The 24,858-nt window shown below is 39.0% G+C and overlaps 1 protein-coding gene across 2 annotated transcripts in view; it reads right to left on the bottom strand.

The window, feature by feature from the left end:
• Itgb8 (integrin subunit beta 8) overlaps positions 1 to 24,858 on the bottom strand; it is an 81,161-nt gene that overhangs the window by 36,596 nt on the left and 19,707 nt on the right. The window contains exons 2-3 of one of the 2 annotated variants that reach the window (XM_005084467.4): positions 11,147 to 11,232; positions 4,867 to 5,041 (exon numbers count right to left, since the gene is read on the bottom strand). In XM_005084467.4, coding sequence (XP_005084524.1) covers positions 4,867 to 5,041; positions 11,147 to 11,232 — 261 coding nt within the window. Of the gene's footprint in view, positions 1 to 4,866; positions 5,042 to 11,146; positions 11,233 to 24,858 lie in introns of those variants that run through there. The other variant, XM_013123946.3, reaches the window with a different exon arrangement.

Below are 24,858 nucleotides of genomic sequence, written 5' to 3'. Positions count from 1 at the left end.
TCGTCTTAAGTCCAACAAGACAGGACGGCTCCTAAGTCCCGGGAAGTACTCTGGAAACCCACACTTCCGTGCTCTGTTTGTGTTCCTTTTGCCTGTGGTAAGCTAACCTCCATTTCTTCTTGTAATCACTGCTTTAAGACACTCTTCCATAAGCTACTCCTACTTGGACCAGGCTGAGACTCCCTGCCTTGTTTCCCTAGCAACTGGATCATACACCATCATTTTAATGTTTACCATATAATTAGGAGGTACCAGACATGGTATCTTTATCTTCTTTCAATTTCTAAAAGCTACTGTGAGATAGCTTTACACAGAATACTTAGTTCCATATTTGTCACACAGTAAATGCATATATGTTAGTAATTATCGCCATTATTTCTACTGGATTCTAAATAGCCTCACAATAAGGACTGCTTTTCTTCTCTGAAACCCCCCGAAGACTTAAATTATTAATATAGCTACAAAAGGGGAAAACAATAATTATTGATGTGTATGAATTGAACAAAGAAGCAAAAAGTTGCAATTTATAGGTCCTTCCATTGCAAATGTTTTCTAAAGAGTATGGCATTTTAAGGATACAGTTGCATTTATTAACAACAACAAATAATATATAAAATAGGATAACCTGCTGGAACTTTGTATTTAATTATAAAGATAGGGTCATTGGCTCATTAGTACGGAAAAGCAAATCCCACCTGAAACCTAGAGCTAAAGATGGTTAGTAATAGTAAGCTTACAAAAGATGTTCAAGCATCCTAGTATTGATTGGGGGAAGGGCAAGGGCAGACAGCTCATGGACCAGTGAAACTGAAAACACTGAAGACTGGGCCAGTGAGATGGCTCAACCTGTAATGGTGCCTCCTACTGATGACTCAAGCTCTATCCCTGGGACTCACATGATGGAAAGAAAGAACTGACTCCCACCAATTGTCCTTTGACCTCCCCTCATGAGCTGCAGCATGCATGCCTGTACACACACACACACACACACACACACACACACACACACACACACACACACAATGAAATAAAATTTCTAATTAAAAGCCCGAAGACATTAACATGAATAAGACAGGAAGCTTGACTCATGTAAATCTAAATGATTCTCAGTTCTTAGAAAGTATATGGGAATGAATACACATTAAAAATATAAACAAAATTTCTTGCCTTACAATTTGAAACTTGAATGTTTGCAAGGGCCCCATAAGTTAAATGTCTGATCCAGCCTCCAGAGTTATTGGTAGAAAAATTTAAGAAAGTAGTGGAACTTGGTTAGATGAAGTTAGTCATTGGAGGTATGCCTTTGGATGGATAATGGGACCCCTGTTTCTTTCTCTTTGCCCCTAAGATAAACAGGACTCATCTTCCTGCCATGATGAAGTGTCTCACAGGCCCTAAAACAATGGGGCCAAGTGACTGTGGTAGAAAATCTGATATCACAAACCAAAGCAAATCTTCAATTTTCTGAGGTATTTTTGCCTCAGCAACAGAAAACTAATTTACCTAGGAAATGTACTTTTAGCAGCATATTCTAAAGAAATGTGCTGTTTTGTTTAGAAAAACTATATTTGAACTTAATTGGGGTTATCTCACCTTTGCTGAATATCTTTTAACAGTGTTTACAGAGACTTGTAATTGTCAAAATAACATCTTCTTGTTTGGGAACATCATATTCTTTTGTTTATCTGGACACAGTGGTTCTTAGCAAATGTAGTCTGATTTGATTTGCTACAGTTTTTTATTAAGGCGTTGACAAGGAGGTTATACTGACTCACAACAACTAAGTAGCTTGCAGGTCTGTTGTAAATCTTTCTAAGAATTTATATGACACAGGTATAATGTGTTCCTTGAAAGTTTGAATAGATGCAAAGCACTTCTTACTTTGTAAGTGTTCAGACCTAAATACTTAGTGAATATTTATTATTCAACTAGCCAATTTTTTGTATTCATTTCTACACTAGACTTACTAACAATTTATTATTCTTATTGAGTTTTACAGAGAACAAACTCATATCTATTTACATTTTACTTAATGCTATATTTCATTAATTTTATTATTTTAAATTTATTATTTTTTTCCTTTTGTTTTATGATTGCTTCTTTCAAAATAAAAGCAAACCTTTCAAGTTTTTAGAACTGATGCTGTAACAATAAACAGCACACTTACTGAAAGTAAAACTAAGTATTTATTGTAGAAATTACTCACAAGATACCAAGCAAGTAACCCAGATGAGCCCAGTAGTTTTCCCGCTGCTGAACCGGAAGCCGAAATCCAGGAAAAGAGACCAAGACTTCCTGTGTGCTGTCTTTTATGCCTTCCCCCATAATGCCCCCTAGCCATGCCCAAAAGTGGGCCTGGCTAGTGATGTAGTTCACCGCCTACGTCCGTCTGTATACGTCTTTAGTCATGCCCAAAGTGAGTGTGGTTAGTGGTGTGGTAAACCGCTCTTATTGTCTCATCTGTATGCGCCTCTAGTAAGTCACATGGTTAATGGCGGCATACAGACTTCCTCCTACATAGAACAATTAAAGTATAACCTATATATTTGAATGTAATTTGTTACTGTTACTATTAGTTTATGACTAGAATTTTGATTATATCTTTTGACCTAATTTAAAATTTTGTGGCACTGTGCTTAAAAATAATGGGTCATGAAAAAACTTTTACTTTTTGTAACTGGGTTGTCTGTGGACTTTAAAAAAATAACAATTTACTTAACAAGTATTATAAACTGAATCGTATTTGGAGATGAGGCCTCGGGGTTTAGTTAGGTTTAGATGAGATCGTGGGGGGTGGCGCTTCATCATAGGATTTGTGGTCCTTTGAGACTGGAGAGCCTCACTTCACACCACCCCCATTTCTTTCCCCCTCAACTCTTCCATGGGAGGACTCATCAGGAAGTGAACACCTGTAAGCCTGGAGAACCCTCACTAGAAACCAAATCAGCCTGTACCTCATTCTTGAACTTCCCCGACCTTTGAAATTTAAGCCTTTTTGTAACTGTGAGAAAAGGCAATTCTATCATCTGTGCCACCAAGTGTATAAGGCATTCTGTGGTGGCAGCTAAACAGACTAAAGCATCAAATTTACGAATTAAGCTCAGCTGTTGTGCCTTATAATCCCACCCACCCCTTGCTTCCTCTGAAGATATTGAAAGGGATACTGTTAAGCTCTCCTATCACGAAGAACTTGTTGAAGTTAAGTACAGAGTGGTGATGCAGGAATCTGTAGGATTTGAAGAGAGCCTTGGGATAAAGACCATGGTAGCCAAGTACCTTCAAATTCAGGTGTGCTCTGGGAGTTAACTCAGCCACAGGAGTCAGAAAGCCAACATGTAATGGAGTGTCATGTGTGTTACTATTTAATGTTAACACAGAAAACAAACAAGCAAACAAGCCCACTCCATAAAGACTCTGGAGGCAAAGGTGGAAAAAGTGGATGAGAACGCTGTCAAGATCTGGAGACTGGGGCTTTTACAAGTTTTTTAGGAGAGATTAGAAAACCTGAGCTCATGAACCTACTGTAAAACCAGGTAGAGAAAAAAAATCATTAGAAGTAGTGGGACAATTATAACTTTAGTAGACTATGTGGAGGCAAGACCTGTAATTATTGGAATACTAAGGGCAGATTTTAGTGAATACACTGGATTGGATAAACATTGTTCTTTTTTTTCAATAGTAGGTGGCAAGACCATAATCTTTACCAACTGAATTAGAATTCCTGCACTGGCTATGCATCTCTTTCCTGCTGGCCCTCATATACTTCCATATCAAGCTCTATCATTATTTTACATGGTGAAGAACCCAGTTGTAACTGGAAGCTAGGAACAGACTTTGTTTTGCTGGTAACTAATTAGTCTGGAAAAAAATAGTGGGATGAAAAGTATAGCAAGAATTTTATTATCATTATTATTATTTTATTATAACAATTATTATTATTATTTTAAAAACCAATGACAAGACATGACTACCCACTAATGAAGAGTTGAAAATAATTTAATATTTTAAACCAGTCTTTTTTATCTGTGGCACATATCTGCATGTTTTGACATCTTGGATATAGTTCATATTTTGGAATTCTATGTTCCTGGGGGAATGGACATTTTCCAGAGCTACAACATGTGTCAGACTGTAGGGACACACTGCTATAGGAGAGATATCAGAGAAATGCATGAGGAAAAGTACACACTAATCTCAAATGCCATCACAGAGCTGTTTAAGGTAATTATGGTGATAATGAATGATAGTTTTGCGTTTAAAAGTTCATTGCAAAGACTCTAAGTACTTAAGTAATTTGTATTTCCCACTAACTAGTGAATCAATGCATCATATAAGTACTTATGGAGAATTTATAGTAGCACTCTGAGAAATGGAGAAATAAAACAATTTATGTTCCCTTTCTGGGCTTAGCAGGTATGAACAATTGCTACCAGGGGTGACAATGGTCATGCAATCATCAGAACAGACATGACTGAAAGAGAGACTCGATTCCTGCAAGTTGTTCTCTGACCTCTCTGTGCACTGTGGCATGTGTGTGCCTCCTCTCCCTCTACCAGCTCAATAACTAAATGCAAGAAAAAGTTCTCTTCCCCAAGAGCTTCATTGGATCCAGAGCACAAGTACATCACAGTGTGACTGGCCCATGTGATCAGAACTGAGTTATAATAGGTTGTGGTGAGGTTTATAGTGTGGCCCAGGCCACCCAGCTTAGCTACGAGCATGACAGGGACTAGATTTGATTCCTTGATCTGAGCTCAGTAAGATTTCAACCACAGTACTGCCTGCTGCATCATATTAATTGTGAGCAAGCCACTATGATCATCGCAAATTAGTGGGCATCACAGATTTCTTTAAAAATCACCAAACCTGGATGCAGTTGGATTGAGACTTCTCCTGGTGTCACTTGGGTATTGATTTCATTCTCACTTGGTGTCATTATGCGCACTGACAGGTGTTCTACCGAGTCAACTGGACAGCCTTTGCTTATCAGATTGGAAACGGTATCACAACGTCCACTTCTTGATCCACCTGAAACAAAATCCTGTTTAAAAAAAGGAAAATCACTGACGTTTTTAGCAAATCATCTCAGTGACAACTTAAGAAACCCATACAATACAAATATGACAAAGGAGACATTTCCCATGTAGAAACAATTAAGTCATTGCATAAATTAGCTGCATGCTTTTAATAAAAGTATGGGCAAATTTGTCAGGAATGAAAGTTTTACTTCTATGTTTCATTTAAAAATAAGACAACAAGTTAATAAAGAGGGGAAGTTTAATCAAGCACTTTAATTGTTGTTGACTGAGCATTGTAAAATTACACTAGCTTCGGTCTTCCTAAACATCTGACTTTGGCAATTCAGATCTAAAAATGAATTAGTCAAAGTAGATGATTTATTGTTTCCACATGTATGCCTCGTGTTTCAAGGAACACAGCTGGCATGTCTATTATGTGCTGATGTGTTCGGGAGATGAGAGCAACTCCCTCAAAATCACATGCCTAAGTGTGCTGACAGCTCATACAGAAGGAATTGGAGTTCTAGCTTCTTATCCGTCAATCTCTGGATATTCTTATATACAAATCAGCCTGTGAATAACTGGGTAAACCAAGGAAGATGCTTGTGATGACACAGTGGTAGAAGATTCCAATTTAGACTCTCCTGATTTTTCGTCTAAGCTAACCTTTCACAATCATTCAGCATAAAACAGTAGCTAGTTGTTCATGAGTTATCCCATATGCTTAGGATTAATGGTATATGATTAAAAGTTAATTTGTTCTGGATGAGATTTAAAATAATTATTCTTCTATTTTTCACATGACTATTCAGGCATTGTTTAGAAAAATATGGAAATATTTTACCATGGGCAATATTGGTATAAATTATTTAAGATAGTTACATGCGAGCTGACTATTTGCTCAGCAGTCTTCCTGGAAGGGCTATTTTGGTCCAACATTCAATCATTTTACCTTTAATTCATATGATTCAGGGAATCTGAGCTCTAAATAAATAATCATTCAGTGAAAGACTGTTGAGCATACACTATAGGACAATAGTTTTCAAAGGGTTAAGAATGCAGATCAATTTAAACTGGAAAATAAAATTTAAAAAAAAAGAAGAAAAAAAAGAATGCAGATCAAAGCAGCTAGAGTCTTCACTACTGAAATCAGCAGATCATGGTTGAATTTTGTCACTAAGTAGGGAAATATAATTATTATGAGAGTAAAGCTTAGGGACAAGAGAATGTCATAGGTTATGGAGAAAGGGAATTACAAAGTTTAAATGCTATGCTGAAGATGAGGCCATTAATTAATGAAGAACAATATCTTCAGCATCAGAGAAGGATTAGGCAGAATCATGGTAGTCAATATAAAATATTTTTAAAATTTTTGTTCTTTCTCAATTTAGATTATGGCTTGGAAAATTAAAGTCAGTAGGACAAATGTGACCTTTTGTCTGTTTTTACATGGTTTGCATTTCAAAATGCCCCATTTTTAGAAGATGGTAATAGATCAAGGCAAGAAGACTGTGCTGTAGAGACTGTGTTAGGCTGCAAGTGCTCTTGGTTTACTGTCTGGTCTTCACAATGTTTATCCCTAGTTAGTGTATGGTGGTTGCTGGTGATCCTAACACAATGAAAAGGCACTGTACCTTTCTTTCTAATAGAACTTTCTGGGTGTTTGCTAAGTGGTATTGTAGACATTTAAATTTGCCTTGCACTTAATAACCATCACCCACATTTTAACCAGAAGTTTAAAACTCAGAGCTTTTTACCATATCAACTAGAAACACCTACAACTGCCAGCTAGATGTAGTTTATGAATTGCTTGGAGTTCCTCAGAGAAAGGGAGCCATGTGTCTCCATTCCTAGTGTACTTCAGGTTAGGTAGAGCACTCTGTTTCTCCCGCTCTGGGGACATTGAGAGTACAGAAGGCATGGTATTTGTTGCATTCCCAACTCACGTGTCATGTGGAGGGCCACATGCATTTTCCAGATATAGAGTCCCCAAGATTTCAGATCATGCAATGAAAATAAAATATAAACAGCTCTAATCTTCCTTTTCAGCCTACAAGAGTTTCTGAACTGTGTGTATAGAATGGAGAAAGAAAGGGCGGCTACTTTCCTGTAACTATACATCAAGCTATATGCCATGTGACCTTTAAATGTCAAATAGTTTTGCTAAAATAGCAAAATCTTCTCAATTATTTTGCAATGTCTGAATCGGAATGGCTGTTTTAGCCCACTGTAAGCACTAAGTCAGAAAAGCATTGCCAATTGGCCAATTAGGTTTGAAAAGGAAAGAAAAGGTTCTTGCCCATTGTGGCTTACTTTCCATTTGAAAGAAAAGCAATTTGAAACCACACCCTTTTTATTTCTTGGCAGATTTTGTCATTTTAATTTCTTCTAACCCTTATGTTTTAGTTTTTCTTAAAGAAAAATACTGGGGAAACCAGACTCCACATTTCTGTAGCTAAGATCAGTTGAGAATGAGAGGCCCAGGCTGAAGTCAAGGGCTTTCACCAGTTGCCTCTTCTATGCATTAGCGTAATACTCTGGGTATAAAAACAAAATGTGTTTTTGTCTTACTAATGTCTGAGTCTTTTGGCCTCCAAAACCAGCATTCTGCTTAGAAATGGAAGAGTCTTATCATCTCCCTTTGAACAGCAAACACTCTTCACATCCTTTCTTGAAATTGTGGTTTCAAGTCAGGCCCACACCATGACACTGTGATGAAAGAGTTGCTCAAAACAATGTGGCTCTTAACAATGTTAACTAGAAACATGAGTGTTAACTGGTGATACTAATAAAGTCCTTTCTATCTCAAATGTTTTTCTAATAGTTTTACTGAGGGAAAACAGATAATGGGATGACAGATTAAAATGCCATTTTAGAATACAAGCAGGTGATCTAGCCTAGGTCCATGGAGGAGGGAGGGCCTGCGGCTTGCCCCAAGTGATGTGACAGACTTTGATGATTCCCCATAGGAGGCCTCACCCTCTCTGAGGAGTGGATGGGAGGTGGGATGGAGAGATGGTAGGGGAGTTTGTTTACCCAGGGCTGTCTTTGTGTTCATAGATTTGGAATTATCTACTAAAGCCTGGTGGGCTCACCATTCAGTTTACAACTAAAGACAACGACTACACCTCTCTCAGTATCTTTCAGTTGCTAATATTTTCATAGGGAGGGAAGGGCTCTTTGAACCTCTGTCCCATCCATAACCAATTGTTGACAAGACAAGTGTTGTGCAGGTCCAGTGCAGGCAGCCACATCTGCTCTAAGTCCAAGACTTCATGCTTCCTAGTAGCTAGCATATCTCAGCCTCACCTTCCAGCTCTTACATCTTTTCCACCACCCCTTCTGATGTGTTCCCTGCGTCTTGGAGGGGGGTGGTATTTTGAACAGCTTTGAAAATTATATAAGCCAGTTTTGTTGTTATCATCATGATCAGGAAAAACTTCCCTCACTCTTCTCTTGTCCTCCCTCTTTTCTGGTTGAGAAACCAGGGTCACCACCTGTATCTGTGTCTATGTGATGGGTGATCTCACCTCTTGATGATATCAGCCCAGCCTACAGGGATTGCATGATTCCTTCTCTTAGTATTATGAACGAACAACTGGCAAAGGTTGCACACTCAGAGACTGTGTTATTTTTTACTTTATTTTATTACTATTATTGTGTGTATGTGTGTGCATGTGTGCGTGTGTGTGTGTGTGTGTGTGTGTGTGTGTGGTGTATGCCTGTGCATGCAAATGTGCTTGCTCATACAAGTACTTGTGGAGACCAAAAGTTGATGTTTAGGTGCCTTTTTCCATTACATCTGCACCTTAGTTTTTGAGATATGGTCTTTTACTGAATCTGATGATTGCCATTATACTAGACTGTCTTGCCAGCAAGCCCTAGGGATATGTCTGTCTTTATCTCCCAGTATTGGGGTTACATATGTGTTGTACTACATCTGGCTTTGATGTGGGTAATGGGAATCCTCACTGAGGTCCTTGTGCTTGTACAGCAAGCACTTCCTTCTTTGAGCCATCTCCCCAGCTCCTAAAACGTAAGTGAAGTATCTATAGACACAACTCCTGTATCTCAATGTCCTATGCTATATGTTACTTCATTATATATTAAAGTATGTGGTAGATACAATCAGTATTTTCATTTTAGAGATAGGGAAAGTGATTTAAAGGGATGAAGCAACATAGTTTGCATAATTTACATAGGTTATATAGTTTATAGTTAGAAACAGGTGGAGCTAGGATTTAAATTTACCTTGGTGTCTCTTCAGAGTCTCATCTTCCTAAACTGTGTATACTACCTTACACAGTGGCATGTAGACAAGAATAACCTTGCAAATTTTAAGTATTTTCCTCAAGGTCCATCTCTGTTTGCAAGTGCAATAGTCAACACAGGTTTCCTCTGTCCCTTCAGCACCTCCCCTGCATTGGCTTTCTTCCTTCTGAATTCCCATCCCTTGGCACACCCCCAAGTCCCTGCTTCTGTGGCCAGACAGACGGGTATTTTCAGAGTTGCCATTTTTTCTCTCCTTTTGTGCCAGTCACAGGTGTGAGGAGGAGTGGTCTCTCCGAGACCTGATCTCACACTTGGCTGACAAGTAGGCTTTGAAGCATATTTCAGAAAGCTCCCCACAACATCTCTGACTGGAGCACTCAGCAGCTGAAGTTGCCTTGGCACAAAGAGCAGGGCTCTAAGGATCTTCTCTAGTGATGAGTGGATCACTGGCTTTGGGTCAGGAAAACCAGGCCACAAAACATCCCTGACAGAGAACCCTACAAATCAACTCCATGTTCAAGACTGTAGAGATGAGTGAGAAAAATGGTTGTTAAGAGAATGGCAAGAATTTTGTTTGGTCTTTAGACGACAGAACTTGAACTAAGAAACTCTGGAATCTTCCTTTTTGTGACATTGTCTGACTTGATGGTTTGTGACAAAGTACTTCCTTGTTAATTAATGACATCTGATTTTTTACCCCGTGATGTTAACCCAAAGCACACAGAAGATGAGGCTGTCAGCAGAGGATGTGACTTTCAGATAAGGCTCCTGCATCTGAAACCTGTCTGTGCTTTAACCCTGATTGGTTCATAGAAGAGCGTGGTGCTCATCCTCCCTGCTCCTTCCCAACTGTCTTTGTTTTCCTGCTTCATGCATGAAGAGGGGGAGTAAGAAGAGAAGCTGACAGTGTGATGGGAGTTTTTAGTTGTTGAGCTAAATTAGAGGAAGTAAAACTAGAGATTCATGTCCATGCCAGACAGAAGTCCGAAAGCCTGTTAGTTGCAATTCCCAGGAGTTGCATAAGTAACTAAAAAGCTACCCAGGCACTTTTGCAAAAAGATTCCATTTTAGCAGATGGCACCTTAGGAAAAAAAATTATGTGTAGGTACCTCTGATTTAAAAGTACTGATTTTTAAAAACCTCATAAAACAACTTTAGAGCAGCACAAAAGAAGTCATTATAATTTTTTACTAAGAATTTTGTTGGAATTTGTTTCTCCACACAGAATGAAAAACATTAACTTTTAACAATAACATTGAATTATTCTCCACTGTAGAGGATTTAAATATACATAGTACTTCAGTAACAGTAATCAAGGCATTACATTTTCCATAATAAAGCAAAAGTTGCTATACAATGTTAAGGAATCACTGAACAATTAGTATTTCATATAAAAACAAGTAAAATGGACCAATGAATCTTTTTGCTTTTCTTTGATAAGCAAGTATTAAGAAAGTAATCAGACTTGGGGATATAACTTTGTGCTGCAAGTTACAGCAAGAATCTTATATCAAAGTCTACTTAACTATTAAAATTTATTATATATATATTTGCCAACTTTTTCCACAGAACAGATGGAAAACATAAAATGGTTTGCACTTAATGTCAAAATTACCACATTTTTTCTAATAAAAATGTTACACTTGATTGTATATTCAACCAGACAAGATGCTTTTCCACAGAAAGCGAAATAAAAATTTCCTGATGGCTCAGGATTATCTTTCTTGTTTCTGATGCATCTTTAAAGTGTAAAATATTGGGAGAATGAAGTCAGGCTAGAGAGAAAGTTAAGGATGAGAAAAACTCAAAGGCAGCAGCAACAACATCAAGCAAAAACAACAACGAAAGAGGCACACCTCTTGAACACACCATCCGCATTCTGGACCCAGCTGGAGGCACCTGGCACAGGAGACCACGTTTGAAGAGCCACATCTATTGTGTTCTGAAATTCAAGTTAAGAGGAACCATTAGGCTTTTCTTTCAAGGTGGAAAGTGTACACAGTTCGAAATGCAGTTGGAAAAGTAAAATACGGTCATCTTTTGTTAAAAACAGACGGCATCAGACAATGTATAGTCATTTAGGAAGCATTAACCTGCTCACTCTCGTCAACAGGCACCTGGATAGCTGGCATCTGATTTTCTAATACTAGGAGAAAGGAGGAAGGTAGAAACGTGACCTTGGGCATATCTGGGGCTTTAGCTTTATTGTAGGTTATGCTGCACTACAAGGGCATCATTTAAAGTTTTCGTTCACTGAAGTCATAGTTTGTAATCTCTGAACCAAGCAGGGGTGCTTTTCCTTCTGATGTTTTTCCTGTAAAATTAGCATATCAACATGTTAAGCCATGCTGAATCACAGAGAGGGAAATTTCTGAGAAGTAATCTTGAAGGGCATTTAAAATAGTTCCAATGGAAGATCTGATCTCGTTAATATTGATTATTTTCTGTAATACAGATCTAGACACTGTGGCATGATTCAGCATTTTAGACACAGAGTGGTTAAAGTGAGCAAGCCCTTTTAGCTATTCAGTGTGGTTTTTCAGACTGAATCACATTAAGATCATTGATTCCTGTGCTGGGCTATATATGACTAGATAGCTATAACTGGAAATTGCCTTTATCCCTCTGTGTCCTCAGTTCTTAAGGATTAAAAATGTTCATTGTTGTAAACATAGACACATAGACTCTAATACAGAATGAGAATGTATCATTTCTTTTTTGTGTTTATTGGGTCAGTCTTCCTATATTTTATCCTTTAACCTGAGATGGCCTACAGGCACTGGAAATCATGTATTTCCCCACTTACTCATAGGCACACAGTGGATGGGTGGACATCAAGGCTACAAATCACTTACATTCCAGGTGGGAGAGAATAGGCAGAGGGTGTAGCAAACACAGAAGATTTCATCGAACTGCTATGATGTGGTGGGGGTTCCCTCTACTTTAAAGCAAAGAAAAGGGAAAAGGGTGGGGCTCTTTAATTATTGCCCCACAGAGATTGTTTCCTCCGGTACTGTCTTTGCTCTCATTGTTCACATAATTTAATCTGTACTTCTCTGCTTAACAGTGCATCGGGCATTAAAATGTGTGTGGCTATGGACATAATCACACATAATGTAAGAGTCTACAAGGACAAGGCCCATCAAATTCCCATTGCAGTTTTCCTTCTCTCTTTCAGCTTCCCTTTCAACGTTGTGGAATCCAGGGTGAAACAGTTCTGACTTGGATGTGTCATAGCACAGGTGTTGGAGTGGGCAGGGCGAGGGTGGCGATTACAGTAGAGAGGCACTAACTATAGCTAGTGTGCTTTGCATAACCCTCATACACTCTTCCCTAACACCCTCTCTCATTGCCTATTATTTACTCTCTGTGGTTCCTCCTACCCTTCAACTTTGGCTTTAGAGCAACTTTCAGTGTGTATATATGTGTGTGTGTGTGTCTGTGTGTGTGTTATATTGTATATAATATATGCATATTATACATATATATTAATAACACATTTGTTCCAAGAATTCCTCACAGATCTAGTCTAGAATTCCAAGAACTAAAAATAACTTATTTTTTGGGCTTCTTTCACTACCAGCTTGGCCCATCTAAATATGGAGACTCCCTATTCCAAATCATCCATCTGGCTCAGTCTGCAAAATGTGAAAAACTGCTTATTCTTAAAATATTCAGAAGACGGAGTGACCTTTTCAGTTTTATTTCCAGAAAGAAAACCAAAATGGGTCTAGAAATCAGTCCCACTGGCAAACTCCTGTGGTCTGAGTGTATTCATCTCCAATGCAATGTTTGAGGTGGAGCCTTTAGGATACGACTGTGTCTGAGGTTCCTTCGATGTGAGTGAGACAATAGCCCTTACAGAAGAGGCTTATTCTGTGGCTGTCCCCTTTTGCCTTTTTGGTCTAGGTAGAGGACCCTCACTAGTCATAGAATGCCTGCTCCTTTATGATGGATTTCCCAGCCTCCAGAGCTATGGGAAACAATTCTCTTATGAAGTACTTAACATCAGATATACTGTTACATCAACAAGAAATAAGTAAGATAAAGAGCTGACTTGACCTTTACTAGTGCTGGCTTTGACCTTACTAGAACATGGAGTGACATCTATTTCAGTGTAGACTTGAATGGGCCTCTGATTCAACAGGAAGAACTTTGCATTGCCAGTCAAGACTGCAGAATCCTGGAAAGACCTATGCAGAGCCTTGGGCTCTGGTCCTTAATGCTAATGTTTGTCCAGTTCTTACCTAAGTTCCCCCAGGTTTAAGCTTATGTTAGGCTCCTATTTCAACAGCATAATGGAAGCACAGCAAATTTATAAGCAAAAATCTTCTGTTTTAAAAATCTTGTCCAGAAATCTATATAACCCAGGATGGCCTTGAAGTAGCAGCCATCTTTCTGCCCATGTGCTAGACTATCCAAATAAGTGGCCATGAAGAGCTGCAAAAGTTTTCTTAGTATTCTCTTATTTGAAAAAAAATTTCAGGGCCAACCTCTATTCTCCAACTTCAGATACCTAAAGATGACAGTCAAGATTGGTAGGGACATTGATCTTGTCAATGCATCAAAGATTCCAGGGCTGACACTGCTCAGAGTCTACATGAGTATAGACAGTGAAACAGCCCAGAAATAGATTTAGAGGAGACAGGCCTGATGGTTCTGCAGACCCGGGAGAAGGCGGGGAACTGAACTCCATGGGAACAGTGTCAGCATTATTTCTGGACAGTGTCATGGTTACACTTCACAGATACGCTTCGGCAGAATTTTTAGAGATTGCTCTTTAATTTAAAAATATGCAAGTTAGAAAAAAATACCTAACATTTAAATGACATGTTAGTTATGGCAATTCTTATCACTGAGTGGTCAAATTGTTGTAAGAATTGTTAGTCAGCATGTGATATAATGTGATACAAATTCTCTGTCTCTCATACACACACATTCAGACACACACACACACATATCTGTGAGAGGAGACATTCTTACAAAGCACACATATCAACACACAAGTGCTGTTTGCAGACTCTGGCATTTGTCATCAGCCTATGGGTCTGCTTGGCTCATTGGCTTTCCCATTCTTAATGCAAGAATGATGTGGTTTCCTAGCAGCCCAGGGCCCTGCCCTAACACCTCGTTAGAGTGTGGGCTTAAGTAGTTCTTCTGCCATCTATGGTTGCAATGTCTGCTTGCTCGGTCTTTTGTCCAGTGTTATTGCCTTACACACACTATTCTTTATATTCTTGGCTTGCGTTCTTAGGAAAGATAACTTCGCATTGATCATAATGACTCCTAAGCCACAGAAGCGCAGTGACAAACGTTTTACACTGCACAATTCCAAATCCACCATTTGTGCCATTTTAGTCCCCCTGAACTGTGTCATTTTTTTTCTACGACAGAAATCAGTAAAGGTTTAGTGACTTATTGTCTTTCTAAATATTTTATTTCTTGACCCATGGGCAAGTTTTCTGATGGGGGAAGTCTTCTGTACATGCATTTCTCTTATTGGTTGATGAACAAAACACTGTTGGCCAGTAGGGAAGCAAGGTAGGCGGGACTAGGAGACAAGGAGGATTCTGGGAAGAATGATAAGAGAGAAGTAGCAGCAGTTTTCATATTATGTTATGAGACTGGAAGGAGCAGATGTGTTGGGGCCACATTGCTAAACAATAAGTGGGATAAAACACCAGACTTCGATGCAGCTTCCACTTAATAACATGTGCCTAAAACCTCTATTACTTCATTTCCTCCCTCTAATGAGCATCTAACCCAGAGCCAACTGTTTCTACAAGGATTCTGTAATATAAAGCATACAAACATAGTAAGCAAACAGTAGGGGACCTGGGATAATGTTAAAATAATTAAAATTACTAATTATATGGTAATATTCATATTTACATGTGTACACATACACCTTTATATGTCAATGTGTTTATGTGTTTTGCTCTTGGTTTCCAAAAAGGATGGTGGTGTGTGTTTAAATCTGTAGTAAATGTACCTCGCTGTCTATCCTTAACATGAAAGTCTCTTGGGTTGTAAGACAAAAATTTAAACTGTAGCTAACCTAGAAATATTAGTAAATAAAAAGTTAGCGTACTCAGCTTAGTTGTTTGAAATGATTATTAAGAAGAAGGGAGTTGAAGAAACATGTAACAATTCCATCCCGTGAGCAAAAGCCAGGCCCAGTTGGGGACCAAATTACAGAAGCTCTCTGAGAACACAATCATTTTATTCATGGTGTTACTAATTATTTTGCAACTAGTTCATCAGTAGAAGGCAGGAAACCCAAAGAGACAACAGTAATCCCAAGAAAATTGTAACAACCATACCACAACACCCCTCCCAAACAAAATACCCTAGATGTTTTGGTGTTTAGACTTAGAGCTTTCCCAGATCAAAGGATCAGGCTAACTAAAGGCTGGAAACAGGATTTCTAGTGTTCTTTTCTTTCTGTAAGGACTGTACACAATTTTTGATGTGATTTACATGCTGTCTATTGTTATTATCTGGCTCATAAAACAAATAAGATTGGCAGGCATTGTAGACTCTGATAATTAGAAGCACTTATTTCAGATTCTTCTATTACTCCTAAATAGAATGATTTTTAAGAAAGTGCATTTTTCCAGGTAGTTTCCCTTTCCTTCTTCTATTTACTATACAAATCAAATTATGCTTGGGTAATCGCATAAAGCTACTTCCTTAAATAAAAGTAGTCAACACTGTCAAACCAAACACACAGAGTATGTGTAATTTTTGATGGCAACTTCAGAGTCTCCTTGATACTCAACTCATCCTGTCTTGTTACAGTTACCTTCAAGATACTGAATCTGTTTGCTGAAGCTCTTTTAATACAGAGATTCAATATATGCTGCTATTTGATGTACAAGTAGAAACAAAGAACAACACTGGTGCTTTAGTCATTAGAATCATCAAGCCGCTCCAAGTTTTGAGCTGAAGTTTCCTAAAAGTCCCTATAAAACAGGAGGATAGAAATATTTCTCTGAAAACTTGGGTGTGAGAAACAAAAGTCAACGAGTAGTAGGGATCAGGGAGAGGCAGGAGCACATCTGAAAGGGCTTCTGAGAGGGAAATTTCTAAAGCTAAACAAGATGAGACCAAACATCTACCCTTGGACTTCATATGGACAGCATCCCAACAATGTAAGATAGCATTCTTCATTTGCTGTTTTATTTAGTGCTTAGACTATAGGAAACAATTCTATTCTTGGGACTAACAAGAAAGCAGATAAAATAATTACAATATATATGTCACAACTTTAGCTATCAAAATAACTTATGAAACAAATACATATCTCAGTTATATCCATTTATAAATAGTTGAAAACTTACTCTTACATTTGTATTTTACTCATAAGTTATGGAATCAGAAGCTACTAGTTTCTAGAAGATATAGTAAATAGTATCAGTTAGCAGACTTCTCTTTTTATCCTATACCGTATTGTTCAATTTGTTTCAAACTTGTAGTAAAAAAGCATTCAACTCAAAGCAATGAAGATGAGTGTGTCTTTTGGGAAAGCAATCTTGTCTAAAGGGTTCATCTGCTTCTTTTGTTGGTGTGTGTGTGTGTGTGTGTGTGTGTGTGTGTGTGTGTAGAAAATCACAAACCACCATGTATTAAGTTAGAGTGCAAACTGCATTCATGATTGCCTTCTTGGTTTGCTTTTTGAGGTCAGGAACTCTGAAGGGGTTTTAAAAGAAGAGAAGGTGGTATGATAATGTTTAATTCCTAGTAGTAGTTGAAGAGAAACTGAAGGAATAAGGTCATTACAAGAAGAAATATAGAGATTCCTAGCAAGTGGCTTATTGAGAAAGATGGTCAATGGAGGGCACAATAGTAGATCCCAGAGCACAAATGGCATCACAACCTTGTCCCACCTTGAAGCAATACCTAACTTTAAACTCAGATGGATAAGAGGCAGAAAATGTAGGCAGGCTAGTGCAAGGTAGAGTTAGTTTGCAAATGGCTTGACCTTGACATTGAAACATGGCTCCTTGGAAGGAGAGCAGTTCTTCTGGGCAGGGAGCTGTGTTACTGGCTCTCTAACAACAGAACTCAAAGCAGAAGGCAAGGGGGCTGTCAGCCTGATGAAAGAAGTCTAGCTGGAATGCCACCAATGTCTGCAATGGTCTACCCCAGTTAATGATAAACCATTAGAGTACTGTGGCTACTGGCCTGCCTATTCCTTTTTAATTTTTATCCCCAGGATTTTTAAAGCAACATTGGGAGGAACTGGAATGTCACAATTCCCAGCCTATCTTGCAATGATGGTGATTGAATGAATGTTCTGATGACAGAGTTATCCCAAAGTTGCTCAATGGGTCCTCTGTGAAAGGTTCTCAAAAAATCCCATTCCCTCTTCTGCCTGCCCTGCTTCCTTCTTCCTGCCACATCAGTTGTCTCTAGTGTCCACCACCATCTTCAGACCATAGGGAACTTGTCTCATAAAAGTTAATGCTAAAGATTCAGAGAGAAACGGCCCATACAGTTCTATCTGAGTCTGTCTATATGTAACAATCAGTGACACTCAAGCTGTCTCTGAGGATGATGACAGACATACCCTGATCTTAACTATCCACTGCTTTTAGGAACTCTCTCACTAGTATATTAGCACAGCTTGAGTAACCAATTTTTATCTGAGAGTTTAAGAAAAGTCGTAGCAGAGAGAGACAAAAAAAATCAAGTACGTGGTTTTGAAAGAACTGTGAAGCCTTTTCTCCCCACATTGAAAAGATTTTTATTTTTTACCCCCACATTTTGTTTATTTGCTTTTCCTTGGAGAAGATGACTAAACTCTTTAAACGTATTTGGTTTCCTTTTAAAGATTAAATTAATTTATCATATTATTATTATTATTATTTTGCATTTGTGTGTATGAGACAGAGAGAGAGAGACAGAGAGAGAGACAGAGAGAGAGAGACAGAGAGAGAGACAGAGAGAGAGAGAGAGAGGGAGGGAGGGGGTGTATGTGCGGTGATCATGGAGATGAAAGAAGAACTATATGGAATTGGTTCTTTCCAAACTGTACATGGGTTCCAGTGATCCAACTCAGGTTGCAGCAAGTGCACTTACCCTCTGAACTCTCTTGAATGCCTATTATATATTTTCTTCACATCCTTAACATAAGAGTCCAGTACCTGGGTCACACTCAGTAAAGGTATAACAAATAAACAGAATTCTATGTTAAACTTAATTTGGAAATTTAATTCCTAGAGTTTATAATAGCGCTTGGGTGTTTACATTTTAAAAGAGCCTTCATTTCCAAAATGCATTTATTTTAAAAAGCAACATAGTTATGTTTGCTTCTAGATCCACATCTGGATAAAGCATATGATTCTCCAAATTCATGAAAGTAAACATACCTTAGTGACATTATTTATTTTGAAAATACAACTTTTATTTTGAAACTCATTTGAAAATATAATTTATTTTGAAAATTAAATTGGTTTCAAAAGAACTCTGTCTATGTGATACCTAAAAAAGCACGTTTTAATCTTATTCTCATCACATGCAAAAACCACTGAATCAATTTGCATTCTTTGATTGCTCAGATCAAAGGAAAGATTCCTTTCAGAAAATGTTCCTTTCCTACACTGGAATAATTCTCCAGTGTAACTTCTTTATGGGTGTTAGGACAGGTCCTCTACATTTGCTTCGTTCAGCCAGGTGGGGCTTTAGGGGCAAGGGGGCCCTTAGTGTACCTTACTTTGTGTTTCAAGAGTAAGACCGGACCTTCTCATTATTCAGGAAACATTTTATGCAATTATATTAAAAATCAAAATGAGGAAAGACAATTTTAACTTTGGGCAGGTTCATGTGACAACACACATCCTAGTCATTGGTCCTCCCCTCTTTGGGGCAGTCCATAGTGAGTCAGGATGGCATAAGTTTGAGTTCCAGTTTACAAGAAGAGCCAGTATGTAGCTACAAGTAATTTTTATTTGTGTTGAAACTGATGGTCACAAGAGTCCTGGTCAGAGAAGACCACAGCAGAAGTTTTCATCACAATTTATTTTTATACATGATGATCAGTTTGAAAGGCTCTGACACGTGTACTATAATGTATGCTTTATCTTCAGTCACTTTTTACATTGAACGGGACACTGGTATAATTAATTCCAGTTACAGTTATGTCATTGGTATAAATTGGAATTCCCCAGGGAGACCGAAGGTCAAGATCAGTCTTAATCAGCTGCTCTCAACCCTTGGGTCATGACCATCGGAAAACATCTTAGTAACTGAGACACCACTTAGTAGCAAAATTATAACTATGAAGTAGCAACAAAAGCAATTTTATGGCTGGAGGTCACTACAACTTGAGGAACTGTATTAAAGGCTGTAGCATTAGGAATATTGAGAACAACTGCTCCCAAATTCTGTTTCAGTGATGAAGCAACAGCATCAAAGCAATCAGACAGAAGATATGTGAGTCTCTACTCCCCCAGCTGTCAATGATAAAGAGCTGCCTCCTCACAGGGTAGCCTGGAGTAAGGATTGGAGGCCAGGTAAATGCAGAAATCAGATTAAAAGTAGATTATGTTTGGATCACATTTTGTATATGTATATCTTGGTATATATTGTTTGATGTATGAAGCAGATGGACACACAAAATAAATATGTTTGCTTGATGATAGTGGTTCCTGCTTATCCCTAGGCCATGAACTTTCTTGAGTGGGCCATGTTGTCACTCAACAACAAGTGTATCTCCAAAACTGATCTGATTTTGTTGTTCATCTGACAAGTCAGTTTGTCTTCAGACACTTACCTGGAAGGAAAGTGAGACAAATTCAGGAAAAAATGTGGGGTCAAGACCACCCATCTCCTAGTACTGCCTTTCTACTGAAGCCTCAGCACTTCAAAAGCCATTAAGATCTCAGGACTCAATGAAGGTTCCAGAGGCCCCTCTGAGGTAAATCCTAGTCAGGACTGCATTTGTCTAACTTGGAAAGGCAACATTAGTCATGTGCTTTGTGTCTTGTTTTAACTGGAGCGTTTCCATACATTCCAACTATCCTGTTTATGAGGCACACTCCCTTTCTGTTAGAGCCAAATACTCACCAGCTTTCCACCCTACAAGTTTTGAACTTAGCATATTGGATCGAATGAGTTCCAGGGGCTCTTCCTATTTTCCTTTCCAATTCTTGGTAGGTAGGAATTTCCATCCTCCCATTTAAAAATAAAATAAAAAACAAACAACAGCCAAAAAACCCCCCAATCCACACTGTTTTTCATGCCAGAAAAAATGACTTGGTTACATAGCAAAAGAAAAATGCCCTCTGGTAAGAGGAATGCCTTGTCTGCATTGAATACTCCAACCTAGAGCCATGCTGCAGGTGTGTACATGACTAAAACCACAAGGCAGCACCTGAGTTGTAAGGAATTCAGTTTGCTTTTCTGTAAACCTTGTGCGTTTGTCTGTCTGTGTTTATGATGACTCCAACCAGAATGCTTTTTTAAAAAAAAAGGTCTCTTGTCTACTACAGCAAATACCCCACTCAAGTCTAATGCCAGTGAACTTTTGGGCATTCTCCTGTCTCTGCCTCCCAGTGCCATGAGATCACAGACACACATTCCCACACGTGGCTTTTTGTGAACTCTGAACTCATGCTCTTATGCTTCTGTGGCCATGCCTCCCCTTCTTAGTCCAGGAATTTAGTTTTAAGTAAAATAAACAAACGAGTGATTAAGAACTTAAGTGGATGAAACCTACTTAGAAGCTGGTTTTCTTCATACTGCATTTCAAAGTTCTAGATACTGTCACTTGGAAAGTCAAATCTATAGTCACCATTAGATACACTTGTGGGAAATTAAAACAGTAATGATTCATCCTGCAATTACCCCATGTTGGGCCCTATACTGAGTCTCACTGACAGTATAAAAACTATTTGAGGATGGCACTACTGTCCTTGTGTTTTGGATGGTGAGCTAAAGCCTAGAGAAGCTGAGTCTCACCCGAAAGCCATAGAGCTAGAATGCATAGGGACAGGCATTGTGGGCAGTTGTGGCTACAAGAGCACTTCCTGGTGAAGACTGTTGCATGTGTAGTTGAGAACAACAGAAAGACCCAAAGTAGCACTGAAAGCTCCTGGGTATTAAAGTTATTAATGTTAGTCCCTAAGTGATGACTCAGTAACCCCATGTACCCGAAGACATGGCTTAAGTACAAGCACTCTGTCATTACTTTTCCTATCACCCACCCTTAGATTGGCTCATTATCCATTTCTAAATGTAAGGATGTTACATGTTCCATGCCACAGCAATTGTTTAGTATTCTCAACACTGAAGAACCCCCTAAATGCGTCAGCCCTTTGCAAGATTCATTTGCTTTCTATACCCAAGGTAACCTATGATTTGTTAGCTGGAAAGTCCTGGCCTGAGCCTCTTGTTGAGGCATGAATCAGGTCGGCTGGCCAGTGCTCAGTGTAGGGGAGAGCAGGATTCTCTTTTCAACTGTTTCCCCAACCTCTTGCCAGGAGATGCTCTGAGCTGCTTACTAATTAGGCAGAAGCATAAAGTACTGTTCACAGTGGCCTTTCACTTGCTAACTTGCAGTTATGCCCTGACAGCCAAATCTGGACCAGGAAAGGGATCAGGTCACCACTGCTCTGACCTTGGCTCCATTAATGAACTCTGCTGCGGTTCTTCTTGCTGGCCGATGAGGGATGCTACTCCCCACATCACAGGCTTTAAAAGTTGTAAAAAAAAACTTTTAAAAGTAGAGTATGAGTGAACAGGACATGAGTGGTGAAGACCATGCGTCTAGCCTGTACAGCTGTGTTAGCATGTGGGGCTGTTTTAAGACGCAGTTTACAACAGGCAAGATTTATTTTAAAGGCCAACAAAATCCTCATGCTTTAGATACAACACCTGGCCATGATGTTGAGCGAGCATTCACTATTTCCTGTTTTAATGTTCCTGAGAGGCATCGGCAGCCCTTGCAGATGATGGAAGGGCTCTGCATATGGGCACAGCACCACCTCCACAGGTCTGTCAAAATCTGTGCACTCACGCTCTAAATGTTCTGTCAGTGAAATTTGCAATTAACATAGTAAATTACAATGTTATTTGCTAAGACAATTTTCTCCTGACGGTATATAGAAAAACATGAAGTTACAAGATGTGGCTTTAAAAAAGTAAACTAAGACGCCGGGCGTTGGTGGCGCATGCCTTTAATCCCAGCACTCGGGAGGCAGAGGCAGGCGGATCTCTGTGAGTTCGAGGCTAGTCTGGTCTACAAAGCGAGTTCCAGGACAGTCTCCAAAACAATACAGAGAAACCCTGTCTCGAAAAAACAAAAAACAAAAAAAACAAACAAACAACAAAAAAAAAGTAAACTAAGGACACTTTACATTTTTGGCCTCAGCTCCCTTGTTGGCCAACTCGGGTTTTTAAAGGCTATATGATATTTATTTAATTTGTATACTTTCTTCAATTCAGATTAAGAGGTAAATGATTCTAATGCCTTTAATACCAATTGAGCCCAATTGCTTTAGATACAACTTTAGATATATATTCTTAGTTACAGTTTTAATGCTGTGAAGAGACACCATGACCAGGAAAATTTTCATAGCATTTAATTGGGATCTTGCTTACAGTTTTAGAGGGTTAAGCAGCTATGGTCAGCCTGGTGTGGGATTTTGAAACCCCAAAGCCCACCCCTAGTGACACACCTACTCCAAAAGATCACAGCCACAGTTTGAATAGGTATGCCTCCCATAGACTCATGTGCTTGAATGCTTGACCCATAGAGAGTGGCACTCTTAGGAAGTGTGGCCTTGCTGGAGTAGGTGTGTTCCTGTGGAGAGAGGCTGTGAGGTGGCCTATGTTCAAGCTATGCCCAGTGACACAGTTTATTTCCTGTTTCCTGTGGATCAAGATGTAGAACTCTCAGTGTCTTCTCCAGCACCATGTCTGCCTGCATGACATCATGACGGTAGTGGGCTAAACCTCTGAAACTTTAAGCCAGCCCCAGTTAAATGCTTTCCTTTATAAGAGTTGCCATGGTCATGGTGTCTATACACAGCAATAGAAACCATAAGACATATTCCATCAAGGCCACACCTCCTAATCCTTCCTAAACAGTTCCACTAACTCAGGACCAAGAATTCAAACATGTTAGCCGATAGTGACCATTCTCATTCAAATCACTGTATCAGTATCTTAAGCTATAAAGAAATAGACAGGACAATGATATCAGTCCAGGATTTTTTTTAGTAATACTGTTACTACTCCTAGTATACTAATACTGTCTGAACTCCATGTTAATAATGTATTTTATATTCTATTCTATATATTAAATTCTCTTCTATCCTCAACACCAATTATAGTTCTAGACATAGTTGTGTCTTTTTTTGTTTGTTTGTTTTTATGAGACAGGGTTTCTCTGTATTGTTTTGGAGGCTATCGGTCCAGCCCAGCCTCGAACTCACAGAGATCCGCCTGCCTCTGCCTCCCGAGTGCTGGGATTAAAGGCGTGTGCCACCACCGCCCGGCCATAGTTGTGTCTTTTATAAAGCTCATTTTATTTACAGGATAATACAACAGGAAATCTTGAGTTATAGTCAGATGACTGTAACTGAAGTGTATCATATACAATGGATATGTAAATATATACTCTTCTGTAATATCTCAGTTGCCTTAAACATTTAAAATCAGTCTTCATCTAATTTCATTGGTCACAATTTGAAATATATATGTATATATGCATATTACAATGGAGTTGGTATATTCAGGAAAGTTAATATTAATGCTGTTATGAGCTGTTCTAATTCTTTGCTTTGAAATTCTTTCAAGTTTTGCTTTATTCTTCACATGTCTCTAAATACTTAAGCTACCTTCATCATAATTCAGCTTCCCCAGAGTCCACCGTTCCCTGGGAAGGTTTACCAACAGGGTTTTAATATTCTCCTTGCTCTCCCTGTATTCTTGTGGGATTGTGTTCTAACACCACCTCCCAATAATTCTCATCAGTCCTTCCTAATGAACAGTTCTGACATACTAGACTACACCAGGCTCCATTTTCATCACCACATACCCCCTAGACTGCACCTTGCAGGCCTCATTGTCACCATGTATTAGACTGTGCCAGGTCACATTGCCATCATTACAGAAATAGCTTCTAAATTTGACAATATGTTCATCACCTTGCTCAAGTACACCCATGCCTCACTCTGCCACCATGGACAGAGCCATCAGGACTCCCTGAAGATGCTGATTGTGACAGGGTGGTGACCCTCTTAGGCTATAACGGCACCACGCAGTAAATATGTAATGGTTCTTTGACTTAAAACAACTGAAGAGAAGTGGAGTAAGGGGAAAGCTCAAGACAAGCTGGAAAACGGGACAGGAAGACTGCCCTCTGAGCCAAGAATGCTAACGCATGGAGTTGAAAGTGAACAGAACAGACCAACACCAGCGTGTGATGAATCCTGAGTAACAGCTTGAATCTTAGTGTCTGGAGCTGCTTCATGGCTCATGGTGATGGTCATGATTCTGTTAGACAGTCCCCTCCATAATTCTTTCTCCTGCACCCCATTCCTGCACCTGGATTTTGTTC

This window comes from Mesocricetus auratus, unplaced genomic scaffold (genome assembly GCF_017639785.1).
Source record: "Mesocricetus auratus isolate SY011 unplaced genomic scaffold, BCM_Maur_2.0 Super-Scaffold_15014, whole genome shotgun sequence".
NCBI classification, from domain to species: Eukaryota; Metazoa; Chordata; class Mammalia; order Rodentia; family Cricetidae; genus Mesocricetus; species Mesocricetus auratus.
The sequence above is the reverse complement of the archived record's forward strand: the minus strand, read 5'-3'. Positions and strand labels throughout refer to the sequence as shown.